This window comes from Hemitrygon akajei, chromosome 26 (genome assembly GCF_048418815.1).
Source record: "Hemitrygon akajei chromosome 26, sHemAka1.3, whole genome shotgun sequence".
NCBI classification, from domain to species: Eukaryota; Metazoa; Chordata; class Chondrichthyes; order Myliobatiformes; family Dasyatidae; genus Hemitrygon; species Hemitrygon akajei.
Window position 1 is genome coordinate 19,150,365 of NC_133149.1, and position 16,927 is coordinate 19,167,291.

The window sequence follows — 16,927 nt, forward strand, 5'->3', positions numbered from 1 at the left end:
ATCAGACAGCATCGAGAGGTAGAAGGAAACTATTTATGCTTTGGGTCGAAACCCTGCATCAGGACATTGGTGTCCTGCCCATAGGACACTAGGCTTGTCGGTAACTGATGTTGTTCTGGTGTTTCGGAATTTAAATTCTCAGGGAGGTCTGTTCTGCTTGCATCAGATGGTTGGCTGTCTAATCCAGGAGCACCCAGCTGTACTCTGACCACCCCTGAGAACATCAGCTGCTGTCTGTAGCAAAGGATAGACCCAGCGAGTGAAACTCGTATTTATATCAGCCATCCCACACCCATTCAAGCGCTCAGCGCTGCTGGCTGCTTTGCTATTGTAGAGTAGCAATTGCCATCACGAACAACAAATGAATCAGTGGGACTTTGATTTCCTTACGGTACCTATCGTGTAGAGCATCTGCTGGAGCTTGTGAGGAGAGCAGTGTTCTATTTTGAAATGGATTAATTCAGCTGAGTAAATAAAAGCTTTGTGTAAGTGATGGACAGGTTGAACGAGCAGCAGACCACAGACTGGTGATGGGAGGCCGTTCTGTGATCCTTTCAACGCACAGAAGTGACTGAGACTGATGTGAGGCTTTGCTGCACCAGAATCACTGGCAGGAGTCAGGCACACTCTTTATTTTTAACTCTGAAAACTGTAAATCAGCTGCGACCCTCATCAGAGTTACAGGCAAAGCATTCCAGAAGACTACAGGATTCAGGCATTGGAGATCCCCAGCGCACGCGTGCGCGCGCGCACACACACACACACACACACACACACACACACACACACACACACACACACACACACACACACACACACACACACACACACACACACACACACGCACTTCTATACACATACCCCCAATACACACACACATTCATACACAAACACCTATACACATACCCCCCACACACACACATACACACACACATCTATTCACAAACACCCATACATATACATACATCCATACACAAACACCCACACACACACACATCCATACACAAACACCCATACACATACCTCCCACACACAAACACCCATACACACACACATTTATACACATACACCCCCCCACACACACATACACCCATCTATACACAAACACCCATACACACAAACACATTTATACACATACACCCCCCACACACACACATACACCCATCTATACACAAACACCCATACACACACACACATCTATTCACAAACACCCATACACATACCCCCACACACAAACACACATACACACAGACACATTTATACACATACACCCCCCACGCACACACATCCATATACAAACACTTATACACATCCCCCCCACACACACATACACCCATCTATACACAAATACCCATACACACACACACACATCTATTCACAAACACCCATACACACATACACATACCCCCACACACAGAGACACACATACACATATTTTCTCACACACACACTCGACCCCAGCTCTCCACTCACAGAAATCCAGACACACACACACCTACACGTGTAGGCATTTAGTTATCCAGAGGTGCTGTCAATATAAAGGAAGGTAATTTTTGGTTACAGATGGCTATGGATCAGCTGAGAAAACAAAGCAAGTGGAATTTGATCCTGATCAGCATGAAATGATCAGGTAGGGAGGGGCTCTGCTAAGGATAGGACATTTATCACGAATACTGAGGCGTAAAGGGACCTTGGTGTACAGATCCAAAGATCTCTGAAGGACAAAGCACACGTGGAAAGAATGGTAAAGGAGGCATACACAATGCTTTCTTCCATTGGACAAAGGCATAGAATATAAGAGCTGGGGGGTTTTGGTACAAGCTCTTAAGATTTGGTGAAACCACTTTTGGAATATTGTGTGTAGTTCTAGTCACTACACTGTAGGAAGGACATGATTGCAAAGAGTCACCAGGGTGTTGTGTTTCAGGTACGAGGAGGGACTGGAGAGGCTGTGTTTGTTTTTCTTGGAGCAAAAGAGGCTGAGAGGAATCCTGATAGGGACATACAAAATTATGAGCGGCATAGAAAGGGTGGATCATTAGACATGTTCTCTTGTGTCTCAGACCAAAAGGCGTAGTTTAAAGTGCGGAGTAAAAGGTGTAGAAAGAATCAGAGAAATAATTCCTTCCCTCAGAGGATGGCTAAAGCTTGGAATGCACTGCCTGAAAAGAAGGAGGCAAGTACTCTAACAATACTTCAAAAGTTTCCAGATGAGCATTGAAATCATTAAGCCATGGTCCAAGAGCTGCTAAATGGGATTAGCATAAATGCATGCTTGATGGTCAGATTTGACATAATTGGCCAAAGGGCCTTTTACTGTGCTATATGTCTCTGTGAACTTTACGACTCAGTGAATCAACAAAATATGCGGCAATTATGCAGAACTGTACAGCAATTATGATCCTTCGCTGAGGACTGCCACCTTGTGAGTTCCTGAGATGCCATGTGGAGCTTAGCCATCCAGGGTTTAACTCCTGGTAGGGTCACCCATGGCAGTAAGCTCAAGGGGCAGTTTCCAGACAAAGAGCAATCCACACAAAATGCTGCAGAAACTCAGCAGGTCAGGCAGCATCTATGAAAATGAATAAACTGTCGACATTTCGGGCTGAGACCCTTCTCCAGGACTCGGTCCGAAATGTGGACTGTTTATTCATCTCCACAGATTCCGTCCGACCTTCTCGGTTCTTCCAGCATTTTGTGTGTGTCGTTTCAGACTTCCAGCATCCACGAGATCTCTGATGTTTATTAAAGAACAATCTAAACGAGACCTCAACAGTGATGCTGGTGGAAGACGAAGACACATCACAACGGTAGAGAAGGTGGAGGAAGGCTGCAGCAGTGAAGGGCCCCCAGTTATCTTGCACTCCATGCCACTAGACCCTGACCCCGATCTGTCAAGGACTATCTGGTGGTTGCCTGTGCATCAGGCTCCCCATGTTAAACAAAGTCAATCACAGGCACTCTCCATTAAGGAAATACACCCTACATCCTGGATTAGCAAGTGGCGAAGGGAACAGGATTTTGAGGTCTGGAAGCCCCTCAACATATATGGATCCTGAATCATCTTCTACCGCCATCTAAAGACCCATCAATAGATAACCCATCATACGTGACTCGAGTGATCGCACTGCTGTTATGCAGATTTACACACACACACACACACACACACACACACGCACGCACGCACGCACGCGTGCCAAGGTTAGTGTAGCAATTAGCATGATGCTATTACGGCTCAGGGCATTCTGGAGTTTGGAGTTCAATTCTGGCACCAGTCTGTAAGGAGTCTCTGTCCATCCCTCCGGTGGAACGTGACGGCTTTCCCTGGGTGTTCCGGTTTCCTCCTACAGTGTAGGCTAATTGGTCGTTGTCGATTGTCCCATGCTTAGGCTAGGGTTAATCTGGGTTGTGGGGTTGCTGGGGCAGCACGGCTTGAAGGGCCAAGTCCCCACTGTGTTGCTAAATAACATTGAACATTGTTATGGTGGTTATCCTAATCTTAATGAAATTTAGCTGAAAATATTGAACCTTTGTACTGAGGACAGTGGATGGCCACTATATCATTCAGCTTCCTTGTTTTTTTCATCAAGTTACAGTTTTGTAATCCACCCACCTCCCTTCCCCTCAGCTTGTATTCTTTCCCCTCCTCCCATCTTCTTATTCTGGCTTCTGTCCCCTTCCTTTCCAGTCCTGATGAAGGGCCTTGAACCAAAACATCAACCGTTTATTCCTTTCCATAGATGCTGCCTGACCTGCTGAGTTGCTCCAGCATTTCAGGGTTTCCAACATCTCCAGAGCCTCGTGTGTAGACAATCCAGAGACACTGCTTATTAATGTAGTCCTAAATTTGTCAAGCGGATGTTTTTATTCCACTTGTGCACAGCAGGAGCTGATTCAACTGCAGGACATTAAATCTGGCCCCACTGTTGCTGAAGTTCACAATAACATGTTGCCACCTTCAAACCAGGATCCTGATGTTGGGATTAGCAGCAGGGGTCCTGGATAATCATTGCCTTCCTTGACCCAGGATGTCGACTTCCAACTTCATGTGGCAGTGAGCTTCAGAATGTTTTTGTTGATTTTTTTATTTTAGAGATACAGTATGAAATAGCCCTTCTGGCCCTTTGAGCCAAACTGCCCAGCAATCTCCTGATTTAGTACTAGCCTAATCATGGGACAACTTACAATCACCAATTAACCTACCAACGTCTTTGGAGAGTGGGAGGAAACTAGAGTAGCTGAAGGAGACCCAAGTGGATGCGGGGAGAAAATACAAACTCCTTACAGGCAGCAGTGGGAATTGAACCCTGGCCACCTGTACTGTAAGGTGTTGTGCTAACCAGTACGCTACCAAGCTGCCCCATCAAACTTTAAGAAATGAGGTGTAACATTTCAGGATCACCAAGTTGCTCAAAGCAGATGTCTCTTTGAAAAATAATTCGCAGGAACATCATTCTTACAGTCAAAAGAGCATCCTGTCATTTCTCTGAGGTAATATGAGGACTTTAATCTAAAATAATACAGGGACAAACAGAAAAACTGGTTTGTGCCAAGGTGATCACACAGCCAGTAGGCAGTTGACTCCCCATCTGGGTGGAATGGTCGGCACTCAGCCTGGGACTCGGAACGCACACCACCTCCAGTCCTTTGGATTTACAATACACTATTCCCCATGCTATCAACATAATTGCCTATTACAGGCAACTACTGGTACAGAATTACTTAAAGGGAAGATTTATTTTCTTTTGTGGTAAAATTAAATTATTTATTAACTTGAACAAACTCCCTTGAAATTATTTCATGACATTTCATTCAAGTGCTGGCAATGACTTTTATTAATATTTATATTCAAAGATTTAGAGTCACTAAAGCCAGTCATAGTCCTTCTCAGTTCCTGTGTAAATCCAAGCACCCTGTTATCTCTGAAACTGTGTGCAAGGTTTTGGTGTGAGTAACATTAGACAAGAGTCTTCTGCAAAGGCCTATAGACAAGCAGTTTCACAACTGAATGTATCGCAGAACACACACTTCTGTTCTTAGTGTATATCCACAATGGCCACTCCTGGTGCGCACCCATTCATGGTGTTTGTACGTGTCCACACACCCAGTCCTGGAGTTGTTGAGTCCAAACCCAGTCCTGATATTGTTGAGTCCACACCCGGTCCTGATGTTAGAACCATAGAACATTACAGCACAGAAACAGGCCCTTCTTGGCTGTGCTGAACCATTTTTCTGCCTAGTCCCACAGACCTGCACCTGGACCATATCCCTCCATACACCTGTCCAAGTTTTTCTTAAATGTTAAAAGTGAGCCTACATTTACCACTTCATCTGGCAGCTCATTCCACATTCCCACCACTGTGTGTGATGAAGCCCCTCTAATGTTCCCTTTAAACTTCTCCCCCTTCACCCTTCACCCATGTCCTCTGGTTTTTTTCTCCCCTAGCCTCAGTGGAAAAAGCCTGCTTGCACTCATTCTATCTATACCCATCATAATTGAATATACCTCTATCAAATCTCCCCTCATTCTTCTATGCTCCAGGGAATAAAGTCCTATTCAACCTTTCTCTGTAACTCAGTTTATCAAGTCCCGGTAATAGCCTTGTAAACCTTCTCTGCACTCTTTCAACCTTATTAATATCCTTCCTGTAATTCGGTGACCAAAACTGCACACAATACTCCAAATTCGGCCTCACCAATGCCTTATACAACCTCACCATAACATTCCAACTCTTATACTCAATACTTTGATTTATAAAGGCCAATGTAGCAAAAGCTCTCTTTATGACCCTATCTACCTGTGACGCCACTTTTAGGGAATTTCGTATCTGTACTCCCAGATCCCTCTGTTCTACTGCATTCCTCAGTGCCCTACCATTTACCTTGTATGATCTACCTTGGTTTGTCCTTCCAAAGTGCAATACCTCACACTTGTCTGCATTAAACTCCATCTGCCATTTTTCAGCCCATTTTTCCAGCTGATCCAAATCCCTCTGCAAGCTTTGAAAACCTTCCTCACTGTCCACTACACCTCCAATCTTTGTATCATCAGCAAATTTGCTGATCCAATTTGCCACATTATCATCCAGATCATTGATATAGATGACAAATAACAATGGACCCAGCACTGATCCCTGTGGCACACCACCAGTCACAGGCCTCCACTCAGAGTAGCAATCCTCCACTACCACTCTCTGGCTTCTCCCATTAAGCCAATGTCTAATCCAATTTACTACCTCACCATGTATACCTAGTGACTGAATCTTCCTAACTAACCTCCCATGTGGGACCTTGTCAAAGGCCTTACTGAAGTCCATGTAGACAACATCCACTGCCTTCCCTTCATCCACTTTCCTTGTAACCTCCTTTGTTAAACATGTCCGACCACGCACAAAGCCGTGTTGACTCTCCCCAATAGGTCCCTGTCTATCTAAATACTTGTAAATCCTATCTCTTAGTACTCCTTCCAATAATTTACCTACTACTGATGTCAAACTTACCGGGCCATAATTTCCCGGACTACTTTTAGAGCATTTTTTAAACAACGGAACAACATGAGCTATCCTCCAATCCTCCGGCACCTTATCCGTAGATACGGGTCCAGTTGTTATTGAGTCCACATCCAGTCCTGATGTTATTGAGTCCACATCCAGTCCTGATATTGTTGAGTCCGCATCCAGTCCTGATATTGTTGAGTCCACATCCAGTCCTGATATTGTTGAGTGCACATCCAGTCCTGATGTTATTGAGTCCACATCCAGTCCTGATGTTATTGAGTCCACATCCAGTCCTGATATTGTTGAGTCCACATCCAGTCCTGATATTGTTGAGTCCACAGCCAGTCCTGGTGTTGCTCAGTCCACACCCAGTCCTGGTGTTGTTGTGTCTGCACGCAGTCCTGGTTTTGTTGAGTCCTGATGTTGTTTTGTGTTCCCACACTCAGTCCTGCTGTTGGTTTGTGTCCTCAGCACCCAGTCCTGCCTCAATGCCCATCCTCCAGCCGTAATTGCATCCACTATGAAGTTCTTGGAGAGACTGGTCATGATGCTTATCAAATTCTGCCAGCAGACTGCATAGATCAGCCCCAATTTGCCTACCATCACAACAGGAAAACAGCAGATGCTATTTCATTATCTCTTCATTCAACCTTGGAACTCCTGGGCATTGAAGATTCATTCATCAGGATGCTCTTCATTGACTACACCTCATTGCTCAAAACTATCATCCCCACAAACCTAAACAATGAGCTCCAAGACCTCGGTCCCAATCTCTCCTTGTGCAACTGGATCCTGAATTTCCTCATCTGTAGACCCCAGTCAGCTCGTACTGCCAATAACATCTCCACAATCTCCATCAGCACAGGTGCTCCACAAGGCTGTGAGCTTAGCTCCCTTCTCTGCTTACTTCACACTGACTGTGTGGTTAAGCACAGCTCCAGTGCTGTACTTAAGCCCGCTGAATGTTGTCGGCCAAATGAAATCAGCATGAAGCAAGGTGTTCCATTGACCCTATTACATTTTTTATACTGTCAATGCCTGCAAGAAAATGAATCGCTGGTGACATATGCAGTTTGTGCTTTGATGATGAATTGGCACTGAACTTTGATCTTTGGCCCTGGTGTGTCCCACAGCACTCACTCTTGGTTATGGTGTCTGTTTACAGTACTCCTGGTGTTGGTGTGTGTCCCACAGCAGCTTGGTGTAGGGCACACAACTCCTGGTATTGGCTTGTACCCTTGAGTAGGCACGCTTGTCATTGGGTTGTCCATCCGATGGAGTACCAGCCAGGGTTGGACCATGTAGAGATGGTAACTAGAAGGATGCTCTTCCCACTCTTGCCAACTGCCTCAGCAATGATCCACCCATGTAGGGAAGGTGGAAATTGGTTGGAGTTTTCGACATGGAAGCAGCAAGGCTCAGAGCAGTAAGCTGAGACCAATAGCAAAGAAAGTCAGCACAGGGATAATAATTTAAAAAAATGGGATGTTTCTTTGCTTTTATTCAACATTTATTCATGAGAATAATATTGGAGGCAGGTTGCAGTTGACTCGTAAAACAACTGAAAATCCAAACGTATGAGCATGCAATTTAGGAGCAGGATCAGGCTGCTCTCCCCTCAATCCTGCTTGACTATTTAATAGGATCATGGCTGAAAGGTAACATTTTAACTGTGGCTCCACCTGCAGTAACGTCTCCCTCCTCTGTCTGCCTGGAGCACACTCCAAAGCTCTTGAGGAAGAGTCTTTCAAATATTTGAGACCTGAGAGAAAAAAGAATCTCATCTCATTTCTGTTTTAAATGAGAGACCCTTCTTTTTAAAGAGTGACCCCCAGTTCTAGATTCTCCTACCTGAGGAAATCTGAAATAATGTCAGACTATGCTGGAAATGCACAGGTAAATAGAATCCATGTGTGGAAAGAAAATTGCAGTTAATACTGTAATTTTGACTTCCGATATAATTATATGTCTCATCATCCATTTAGATAATCAAGCTTTCTAATTGGATGAAAAAGGGGATGTGCTGTGCAAGGGACTTGTCAGACGGGGATGGTGGGTGTGAAGCAATTAGTGGAAGAAAGTTCTCTTAAGGATACGTGCAACTGAAAATGATAAGCCGAGATCCCAATAAGGAGCAGCAGGAGGGGGTAGAATCGGTGAGCAGAAACAGGTTCAAAAGGCTGAAGGCAATGGTGCAGCTACCACTGGGAAGTTTTGGAGAAAGTCTGTGGGCCTTTGAGGGATTTTTTTAGAATGAGTGCGAAGTGAGTGCTGGTAATAACAGCAGCCAGCCAGCCATGTAATTGCAGTGCTCAAAGATTATAACAAAACATGGCAAATATTTCACATCCAGAGAGTTTCATTATTTTGTACAGGGCTATTAATTTAACACTTCTGTTGACATTTGTGAAAAGCTTGCTGTAATTGCTATTTGTCGTGCTAATCTCAGACCTCATTTTACCTGAAACATTTTTCCGTGATCTCAGGGTCACAGGGCACTTCCACCGGTGACCCTCTGAGGATTGCCAGTTCTGAACGGATGTGTTTTTGGAGGTCTTACCACATGACTGCCAAAACCCTCACAATCACACTCCATTGCCGTTAGTCACCAACATGGTCACAATTGAAAGAGGGACAGAGTCCTTGCTACCTAATCATTTGGTTCTTGACTGGCCGTTTAACTCCCTTTGATTTTGATTTTTAGAACCAATAAACAGAAAACTTGAAAGAGATTTGTAAAACTGCTCTTTTATTAATTCTGTTATGATTTTTTTTTCTCCTAAGTTCCTTCCAGCAGTCTCCAGAAGATTATTCTTCTGTTCTTGGAAAACAGTCTTACTGGCTGATAACCCCACCAGCTCCCCAACAGCAGAATAATCTTTCTCCTCCACACTCTCTGGATCCTTTGTAACCTCCATGGCTACCGAACAGAGAGCTTCTGTTACACCATCCTGCTCCAGGAAATTTTTCTGCTCCTGAGAAGCAGCAGGCTCTTCACCAGAAGGGACTTCAGTGAAAATCTCAAAGGAGATTTATTAATTAATAAGTGGATAAATAAATTGCAGGGGAAGACGCATTGTAGATTTAGAAAATTACAGTTGTGACTAAATGCTATTAGAAGTTTAAAAGAAAGTCATTGCATCTTCTCTGGTAAATTGCAGCAAACGCTGGTCTTTGGAAAGACAGTCCTAATTTACACAAATTGTCACTAGGAAATACTAACAAAACTAACAGCTTGGGAGGATGAAGATTTAACCGCGTCCCTGAGCTTCAAACGGGAGCAAATATTGCACACATGCACCAACAAATCCCACAAGTTCCAATTTTCTACAGAAATGTATATTGCATTAGTCTGATGTCTGATTAGATGAGAAGTCTATATTCTGAGGTTGTTTCTTTTTAAAATGAGCCTGCCCACTTTCTGTCAGTGAATCTGCTTTTTAATCTCATTTGTGCTGGAATGGATGGAAAAAAGCCAATTCCATTATGCACCGGAGCAAAAAGTGATTCATTTTTGACATGCAAAGTTGTTTATAGACATGTGTTCATAATATATCATTGCACCCAGCTCAGGCAATTTTGTATTAACACTGTCTTTGTTAGATGCTGTTATAGTTCTAAGAATGAAAGATAAGGTGAATATTTGCTGACCATTGACTATTAAGTGGAGCTAACTGGCAGTCCCATGTTTTACTGCAATTTCCTCTCCTCTCATTGGAAGAGCAGGGTCAGTCACCTGAGAAAAAGAGCTTCCCATCTCTGATCAAAGACCAAACAACTGCTGCTAAAATCTGAAATAAAACAGAAATTTCTAGAAACAATCAACCACACTTGTATCATTTGTGGAGAGAGAAACTGAATTAATGTTTCGAGTTAATGACCTATCATCAGAACTAACTCTGAGGTAGTCTTCTACCTGAAAACATTAACTCTGTTTTCCCTCCTAGTTGTGAATCTGGGTGCCTTCTCTCTAGGCCAGGATTAGCTACCAGTTTATTAAGGTGCCTTGCCTATGGCCAAAAGACTTCTGTAAGTTGTTCCATTCTCTCAAGAAGGACTGGAATTTCCATTCAGAGATTAGATCTCTTCTAATATTTGTATATTTGTGTATCTGTGCACTTGCAATGTTACTGTGACACTGTCATTTCCTTGATATAAAATGATTCCATAAGGAATTCCTATCAGTAGCGTGGTTGTTAGGATAGCTTAGCATCATCGCTTTGAAAAAATTAATAGCCACAAAAAGAGTGGAGAATGAGATAAAGACAGGGGAGGGTGGGGAACAAGGTGGGGTAAGTAGAAGAAAATTAATTTGTTAACATTGTTAAATTAACCTAACAGCCAATACAAGTGTTGCAGGAAGCTGCTATGGAAGGGGGTGAAATCTGGGCAAACTGCAGGTATGTGCCAATCATTGGCTGCTGTTAAACTGATGCACTGTGAAGTTAATAAGGCAGTGAGCAGAAGCTAATGCTTTGGAATACTTGGTGTCTGCTTCCTGTATTCACCCTAGTGAGCTCAGTTTCAGATCTGAGTGCATAAATGGGATGGCCACGTTGTCTGAATGCAAAGTCAGGCTAATGTAATAATATAACCCACACCAGAACACATTGCAGTTTTAGATGGCTTCTTAAAATAGCACACTAATCTCATCACCAACAGAACATTCTCCCTCCAATGAATCTCCATTTTGCAAGGATTTTGTTCTCTGAGAATTGACTGAGGAAGCAAATTGTAATATCTATGCATGGGTGCTTTGATGTGTGAGGAAAATGTTTTAAAAATTATTTCCTCAATTCATATTGATGTTACATTTCCTTCATGGAGAGTATCTCTGTCTCTATTCAGTAGCCCTGTGATAGATAACAATCTATCTTGATTCTTCCTCATCCATTGCTCTGGGTCCCGGCTGGTGGTTCTTAGTATCAGAGCAGTAGCCAAGGTGGACTATTTTGGAATAGAATGTGTGTACACATTGGGTGTGTGAGAAGAACAAGTGACTAAAGATGATGATGTTCATTTTTTGGCTGGATTGGTGTTTTTCCCAGGTTACACTGGGACTCCTGAAGTTGAACTGATAGGCATTGATTGCAACAATTAGCTAACGACATTCGTGCCAATCGTTGTGATAACCAGGACTGCAGAAGGCAGGCTGGATGTGTATAAATTCCCACAGGAGTCTATTTAGATCATCTTGGGGAGGCGTCAGTATATTCAATTATTGTATCCAATTGACAAACTACCTATGCATTGTTAAGATTAAACAAACTCTTAGCTGGACATATGTTCCACACAGTATTTACACTTTGCTGGAATTTCCTGATACAAGATAATTTTACCCTCAACTGCTTTGAACTCACCTTGAAATGTTCAGCAGTTAGTTGCCTCGTTTGTTATCCGAATAACAGCGGGAGGCACTGGCACAATCAAGCCACGAGGAATCGAAAGACTGACACCTTCATTCAGAGAGTAAAGGGGGGCTTCGTGTTTCGAACAGAGGTAAATGACGGGGGGCATGAACAGATTAGCATAGTGACATTAAGAGTAGTAAAATAATTAGCCCTGCCACTGATTGACACCAATGCAACAAGAGTGACAGCAAGAACGGCAATGTGAAATAAGAGGCAATAAAAGCGTGTGGACTGATGCTGGGAAACACAAAGTTATGGAGATACTGGCAGTGAGTGACACAGTGCATAGAGGGCCAGCACTGACCGATGCATGGCATTGGACAGTGACTGACACTGAGTGGCACAATGTCACAGAGAATAGAAACTAAGTGACCTGGGATGCAATAAAAGAACTGGCACTCTGACCCAATTTTAGAATGAGATATTGACACTCAGTGACAGGGGGTGTAATAGAGGAACTGGCACAATGGTAAAATGTAATAGAGAATTAGTACTGTGATGCAAGCGTACATTGGAGAGACTGGCATCATAAGATGGAGGTATTGGAAACTGAATGACTTCGAGTAGAAGTTCTGGGAGTGCTGAGGTTATGCTTATCGGGTGCACACGATAGGGTATTTCGCAGAGTGAACACTTTTGTTTGCCATTGCACACTCCAGGACAGTGGCATTCTTTGATGTGTCCTGTTTGCTGTTGCTTCCAGTTTTGATTAAACCTTTCCACTAGTCCATCGGTCTGGGGATGGTAGGGACTGGTGCGGGGTGTATTACTTCAGACTGATGTTTTGGAGCTGTAGTCCTAAAGGTCTGATGATAGTATATATCTGCATTTTCACTTTTGTCATTTTGTTATTTTGCCTTTTTTTTGCACTTTTTCTAAAAGTTATCCACCTCTGGACATAACATACACCTTCGCACTGAATGTGCCATTGCGGCCTGCTGTCTGATCTTTAAAGTCCACACCTTCATAAAGGCATGTGACCCTCACCAAAACCCAACAGTGTGACAGTAATGAAGACTCAGTGAAAGAGAGTGGATGGATAGAAACTGAGTGACATATGGTGCAGATGAGAAACACAGAGTGCATTGGAAGGCTTAGATCCTCGGCCAACAGTGTAACTGAGAGATTAGCACCAGGACACAAGATAAAAGTGACTGGTACTGAATTGCAGTTTTTGTGATAGAAGAACTGGCATTCTGGTATGAAGATAATGGAATGATTGGTGCCATTGCACAGAAAACAATGCAGGGATTGGCATTGTCTTATATAATGGCACAGAGGCTATGATATAGTGATCAGCACCTACTATATAGACAAAGTAAGTGAGAGACATTGAAAAAAGATGTATGAGAGGGAGTAAGTACACACTATTAAGGAGAAATTAGTAACAAATTGGATGTAATGGATGACCTAGAACCGAATGCATTTGGGGTAATGCACTAATTGATGGCATGTGGCGTAGCATAATGGAGGGACTGGCACTTGATGCAGTGCACAATCAATGGATTTGTACTGAGCTAAGCAGAGGATAATGGAGCAAGCGGTACTAATTGATTGACGCAATGCAGTTGAAGGATTGGCATTGAATGGCAGGCTGCTACAGAGTGATTGCACTGAATGACGGGGAGTGTCAGGGGCTTGGTAATAAATGGCACATTGCAACCAATGGATTGGCATTGAGTGAGACAGTGTAACAGAGTGATTGGCATATATTGATATAAAGTACTGGAAGTGCATATTTCCATTCAGCTTTGGAGGTCGTAATAGAGAGATAGTCATTGAATGACATCAAGCATAATGGCGGATTAGCAAAGAGTAACAGAGGGTCATGAGCACTGAGAGTTAAGGGAGTGTTGAACATTGAGCAACTAAGAGTGGATGAAAGATAGACAATATAGAGTGAAGAGAGTGTAATTCACTTAGAGTGACTGAGCGAAATGGACTGAGTCAAGATCTACGCCCATCACGTTGTTGAGTACCTCCCATACCTAATAAAGGGCCACTGAGTGTACGTTTGTGGTCTTTAGCTGCTGTAGCCCATCCACTTCAAGGTTCAATGTGTTGTGCCTTCAGAGATGCTCTTCTGCACATCACTGTCGTAAGAGGTGGCTATTTGAGTTACTGTTGCCTTCTTGTCAGCTTGAACGAGTCTGGCCATTCTCCCCTGACCTCTCTCATTAACAAGGCGTTTTCACCCACTGAACTTCTGCTCACTGGATGCTCTTTTTGTTTTTTGCACCACTCTCTGTAAACTCTAGAGAATGATGTGCATGAAGATCCCAGGAGATGAGCAGTTTCTGAGATACTCAAACCACCCCATCTGGCACCAACAATCATTCCACAGTCACTTAGATCACATTTCTTCCCCATTCTGATATTTGGTCTGAACAACAACTGAACCTCTTGACCATGTCTGCATGCTTTTGTGCAGTGAGTTGCTGCCACATGATTGGATGATTAGATATTTGCATTAATGAGCAGGTGTTTGCAGGAATGGAACCTACTACCCTTGTGCTCACTGGAAAGCCTCAATCAGTGGCTTTTGGTTTCATGCTTTTACTTGTATTCCATTATTGCAGTACCTCCAGACAATCCAGTGATCAGCAGTGGGCCAGTCGTCAGCCTGAAGGTGGGAGACTCCCTGAACCTGACATGCCGTGCGGACAACGCCAAGCCTGCGGCCGTTATCACCTGGATACGAGACGGCGAGCCCCTAAGTGGAGCCACCTACATAAAGGTAAGATAAGCAGGCTGTCGCAAGCACAAACAGTAGTTCCATACTGTGGCCCTCTGCAGGGTGAAGTGCTGGCAATCCCCCCCCCCTGCCCCCCCATACAGATGCTGTTTGACCCATGATCTACAACCTCAGAGAACATAGAACATTTCACACTACAGCACAGTACAGGCCTTTTAACCTACTCTAAAATTAACTTAATGCTTCCAATCTACATAGCCCTTCATTTTTTTCTATCACCTTTGTGTCTGTCTGAGGGCTTCTTAAATGCCTCCAACGTATCTGCCTCTACCACCATGTAAAGGACTTACCTCTGGGCAGCCCCTCCTTATACTCTCCTACAATCAATTTAAAATTATGCCCCCGTGTATTAGCCATGTCCACCATGGGAAAATGTCTCTGGCTGTCTAATCGATCCATGCCTCTTATCATTTTGTACACTTTTATCAAGTCGCCTCTCATTCTCCATTGCTCCAAAGAGAAAACCCCTAGCTCGCTCAAACTATCTTCGTAAGACATGTTCTATAATCCAGGCAGCATCCAGTAAATCTCTGTGACACACTCTCAAAAGCTTCCACGTCCTTCCTATAATGAGGCGACCAGAACTGAACACAATGTACCAAGTCTGGCCTCCCGTGTCTCACATTTCTGTCAGCTTGGTGAATTCTCACACCTGCCAAGTAAAGCTGTCTCTAGGAGTTGCATCTTGTCCCAATTTTAAAATTCCAAAGTGACCCTTTTCCATGTCCACACCAGTGACACTTCCATTTGTTTCAGATTATTACAAACAGAACAGCTTCCTGCTATTGACTTTTATCTGCTCGGGAGTCTGTATTTTTCTGAATCTTATTTAGAAACAGAAATATAGAAAACGTATAACACAATACAGGCCCTTCAACCCACAATGCTGTGCCAAACAGGTCCTTACCTTAGAAATTACCTAGGGTTACCCATAGCCCTCTATTTTTCTAAGCTCCATGTACCTGTCCAGGAGTCTCTTAAACAACCCTATCGTTTCTGCCTCTACCAGCGTCGCCAGTAGCCCATTCCACGCACTCACCACTCTCTGCGTAAAAAACTTACTCCTAACATCTCCTCTGTACCCACTTCCAGGCACCTTAAAACTATGCCCTCTCATGCCAGCCATTTCAGCCCTGGGGAAAAAGCCCTCTGACTATCCACACGATCAATGCCTCCCATTATCTTGTACACTTCTATCAGGTCACCTCTCATCCTCCGTCCCTGCCAAGAGTCTTGCCAATAATGCTATATTCTGCCATCATATTTGACCTACCAAAATGAACCACTTCACACTTATCTGGGTTGAACTCTATCTGCCACTTCTCAGCCCAGTCTTGCATCCTATCAATGTCTCCCTGTAACCTCTGACAGCCCTCCACACTGTCCACAACACCCCCAACCTTTGTGTCATCAGCAAATTTACTAACCCATCCCTGCACTTCCCAGGTTATTTATAAAAATCACCAAGAGTAAGGGTCCCAGAACAGATCCCTGAGGCACACCACTGGTTACCAACCTCCATGCAGAATATGACCCATCAACAACCACCATATATAACCATATAACAATTACAGCATGGAAACAGGCCATCTCAGCCCTTCTAGTCTGTGTGGAATGCTTACTCTCACCTAATCCCACCAACCTGCACCCAGCCCATAACCCTCCATTCCTTTCCTGTCCATATACCTATCCAAGTTTACTTTAAATGACAATATCGAACCTGCCTCTACATTTCTACTGGAAGCTCGTTCCACACAGCTACCACTCTATGAGTAAAGAAGTTCCCCCTCATGTTACCCCTAAACTTTTGCCCCTTAACTCTCAACTCATGTCCTCTTGTTTAAATCTCCCCTACTCTCAATAGAAAAAGCCTATCCACGTCAACTCTATCTATCCCCCTCATAATTTTAAATACCTCTATCAAGTCCTCCCCCTCAACCTTCTATGCTCCAAAGAATAAAGAGCTCACTTGTTCAACCTTTCTCTGTAACTTAGGTGCTGAAACCCAGGTAACATTCTAGTAAATCTTCTCTGTACTCTCTATAATTTGTTGATATCTTTCCTATAATTCGGTGACCAGAACTGTACACAATACTCCAAATTTGGCCTTACCAATGCCTTGTACAATTTCAACATTACATCCCAACTCCTATGCTCAATGCTCTCATTTATAAAGGCCAGCATACCAAAAGCTTTCTTCACCACCCTATCCACATGAGATTCCATCTTCAGGGAACTATGCACCATTATCCCTAGATCACTCT

General features: G+C 43.6%; 1 protein-coding gene across 2 annotated transcripts in view; it reads left to right on the forward strand.

Annotated features, from left to right (window-relative positions):
* Window positions 1–16,927, forward strand: part of LOC140716779 (kin of IRRE-like protein 3) — a 702,588-nt gene that overhangs the window by 512,545 nt on the left and 173,116 nt on the right. For both annotated transcript variants that reach the window (XM_073029666.1, XM_073029667.1), the window contains exon 4: window positions 14,488–14,645. In XM_073029666.1, coding sequence (XP_072885767.1) covers window positions 14,488–14,645 — 158 coding nt within the window. The remainder of the gene's footprint in view (window positions 1–14,487; window positions 14,646–16,927) is intronic.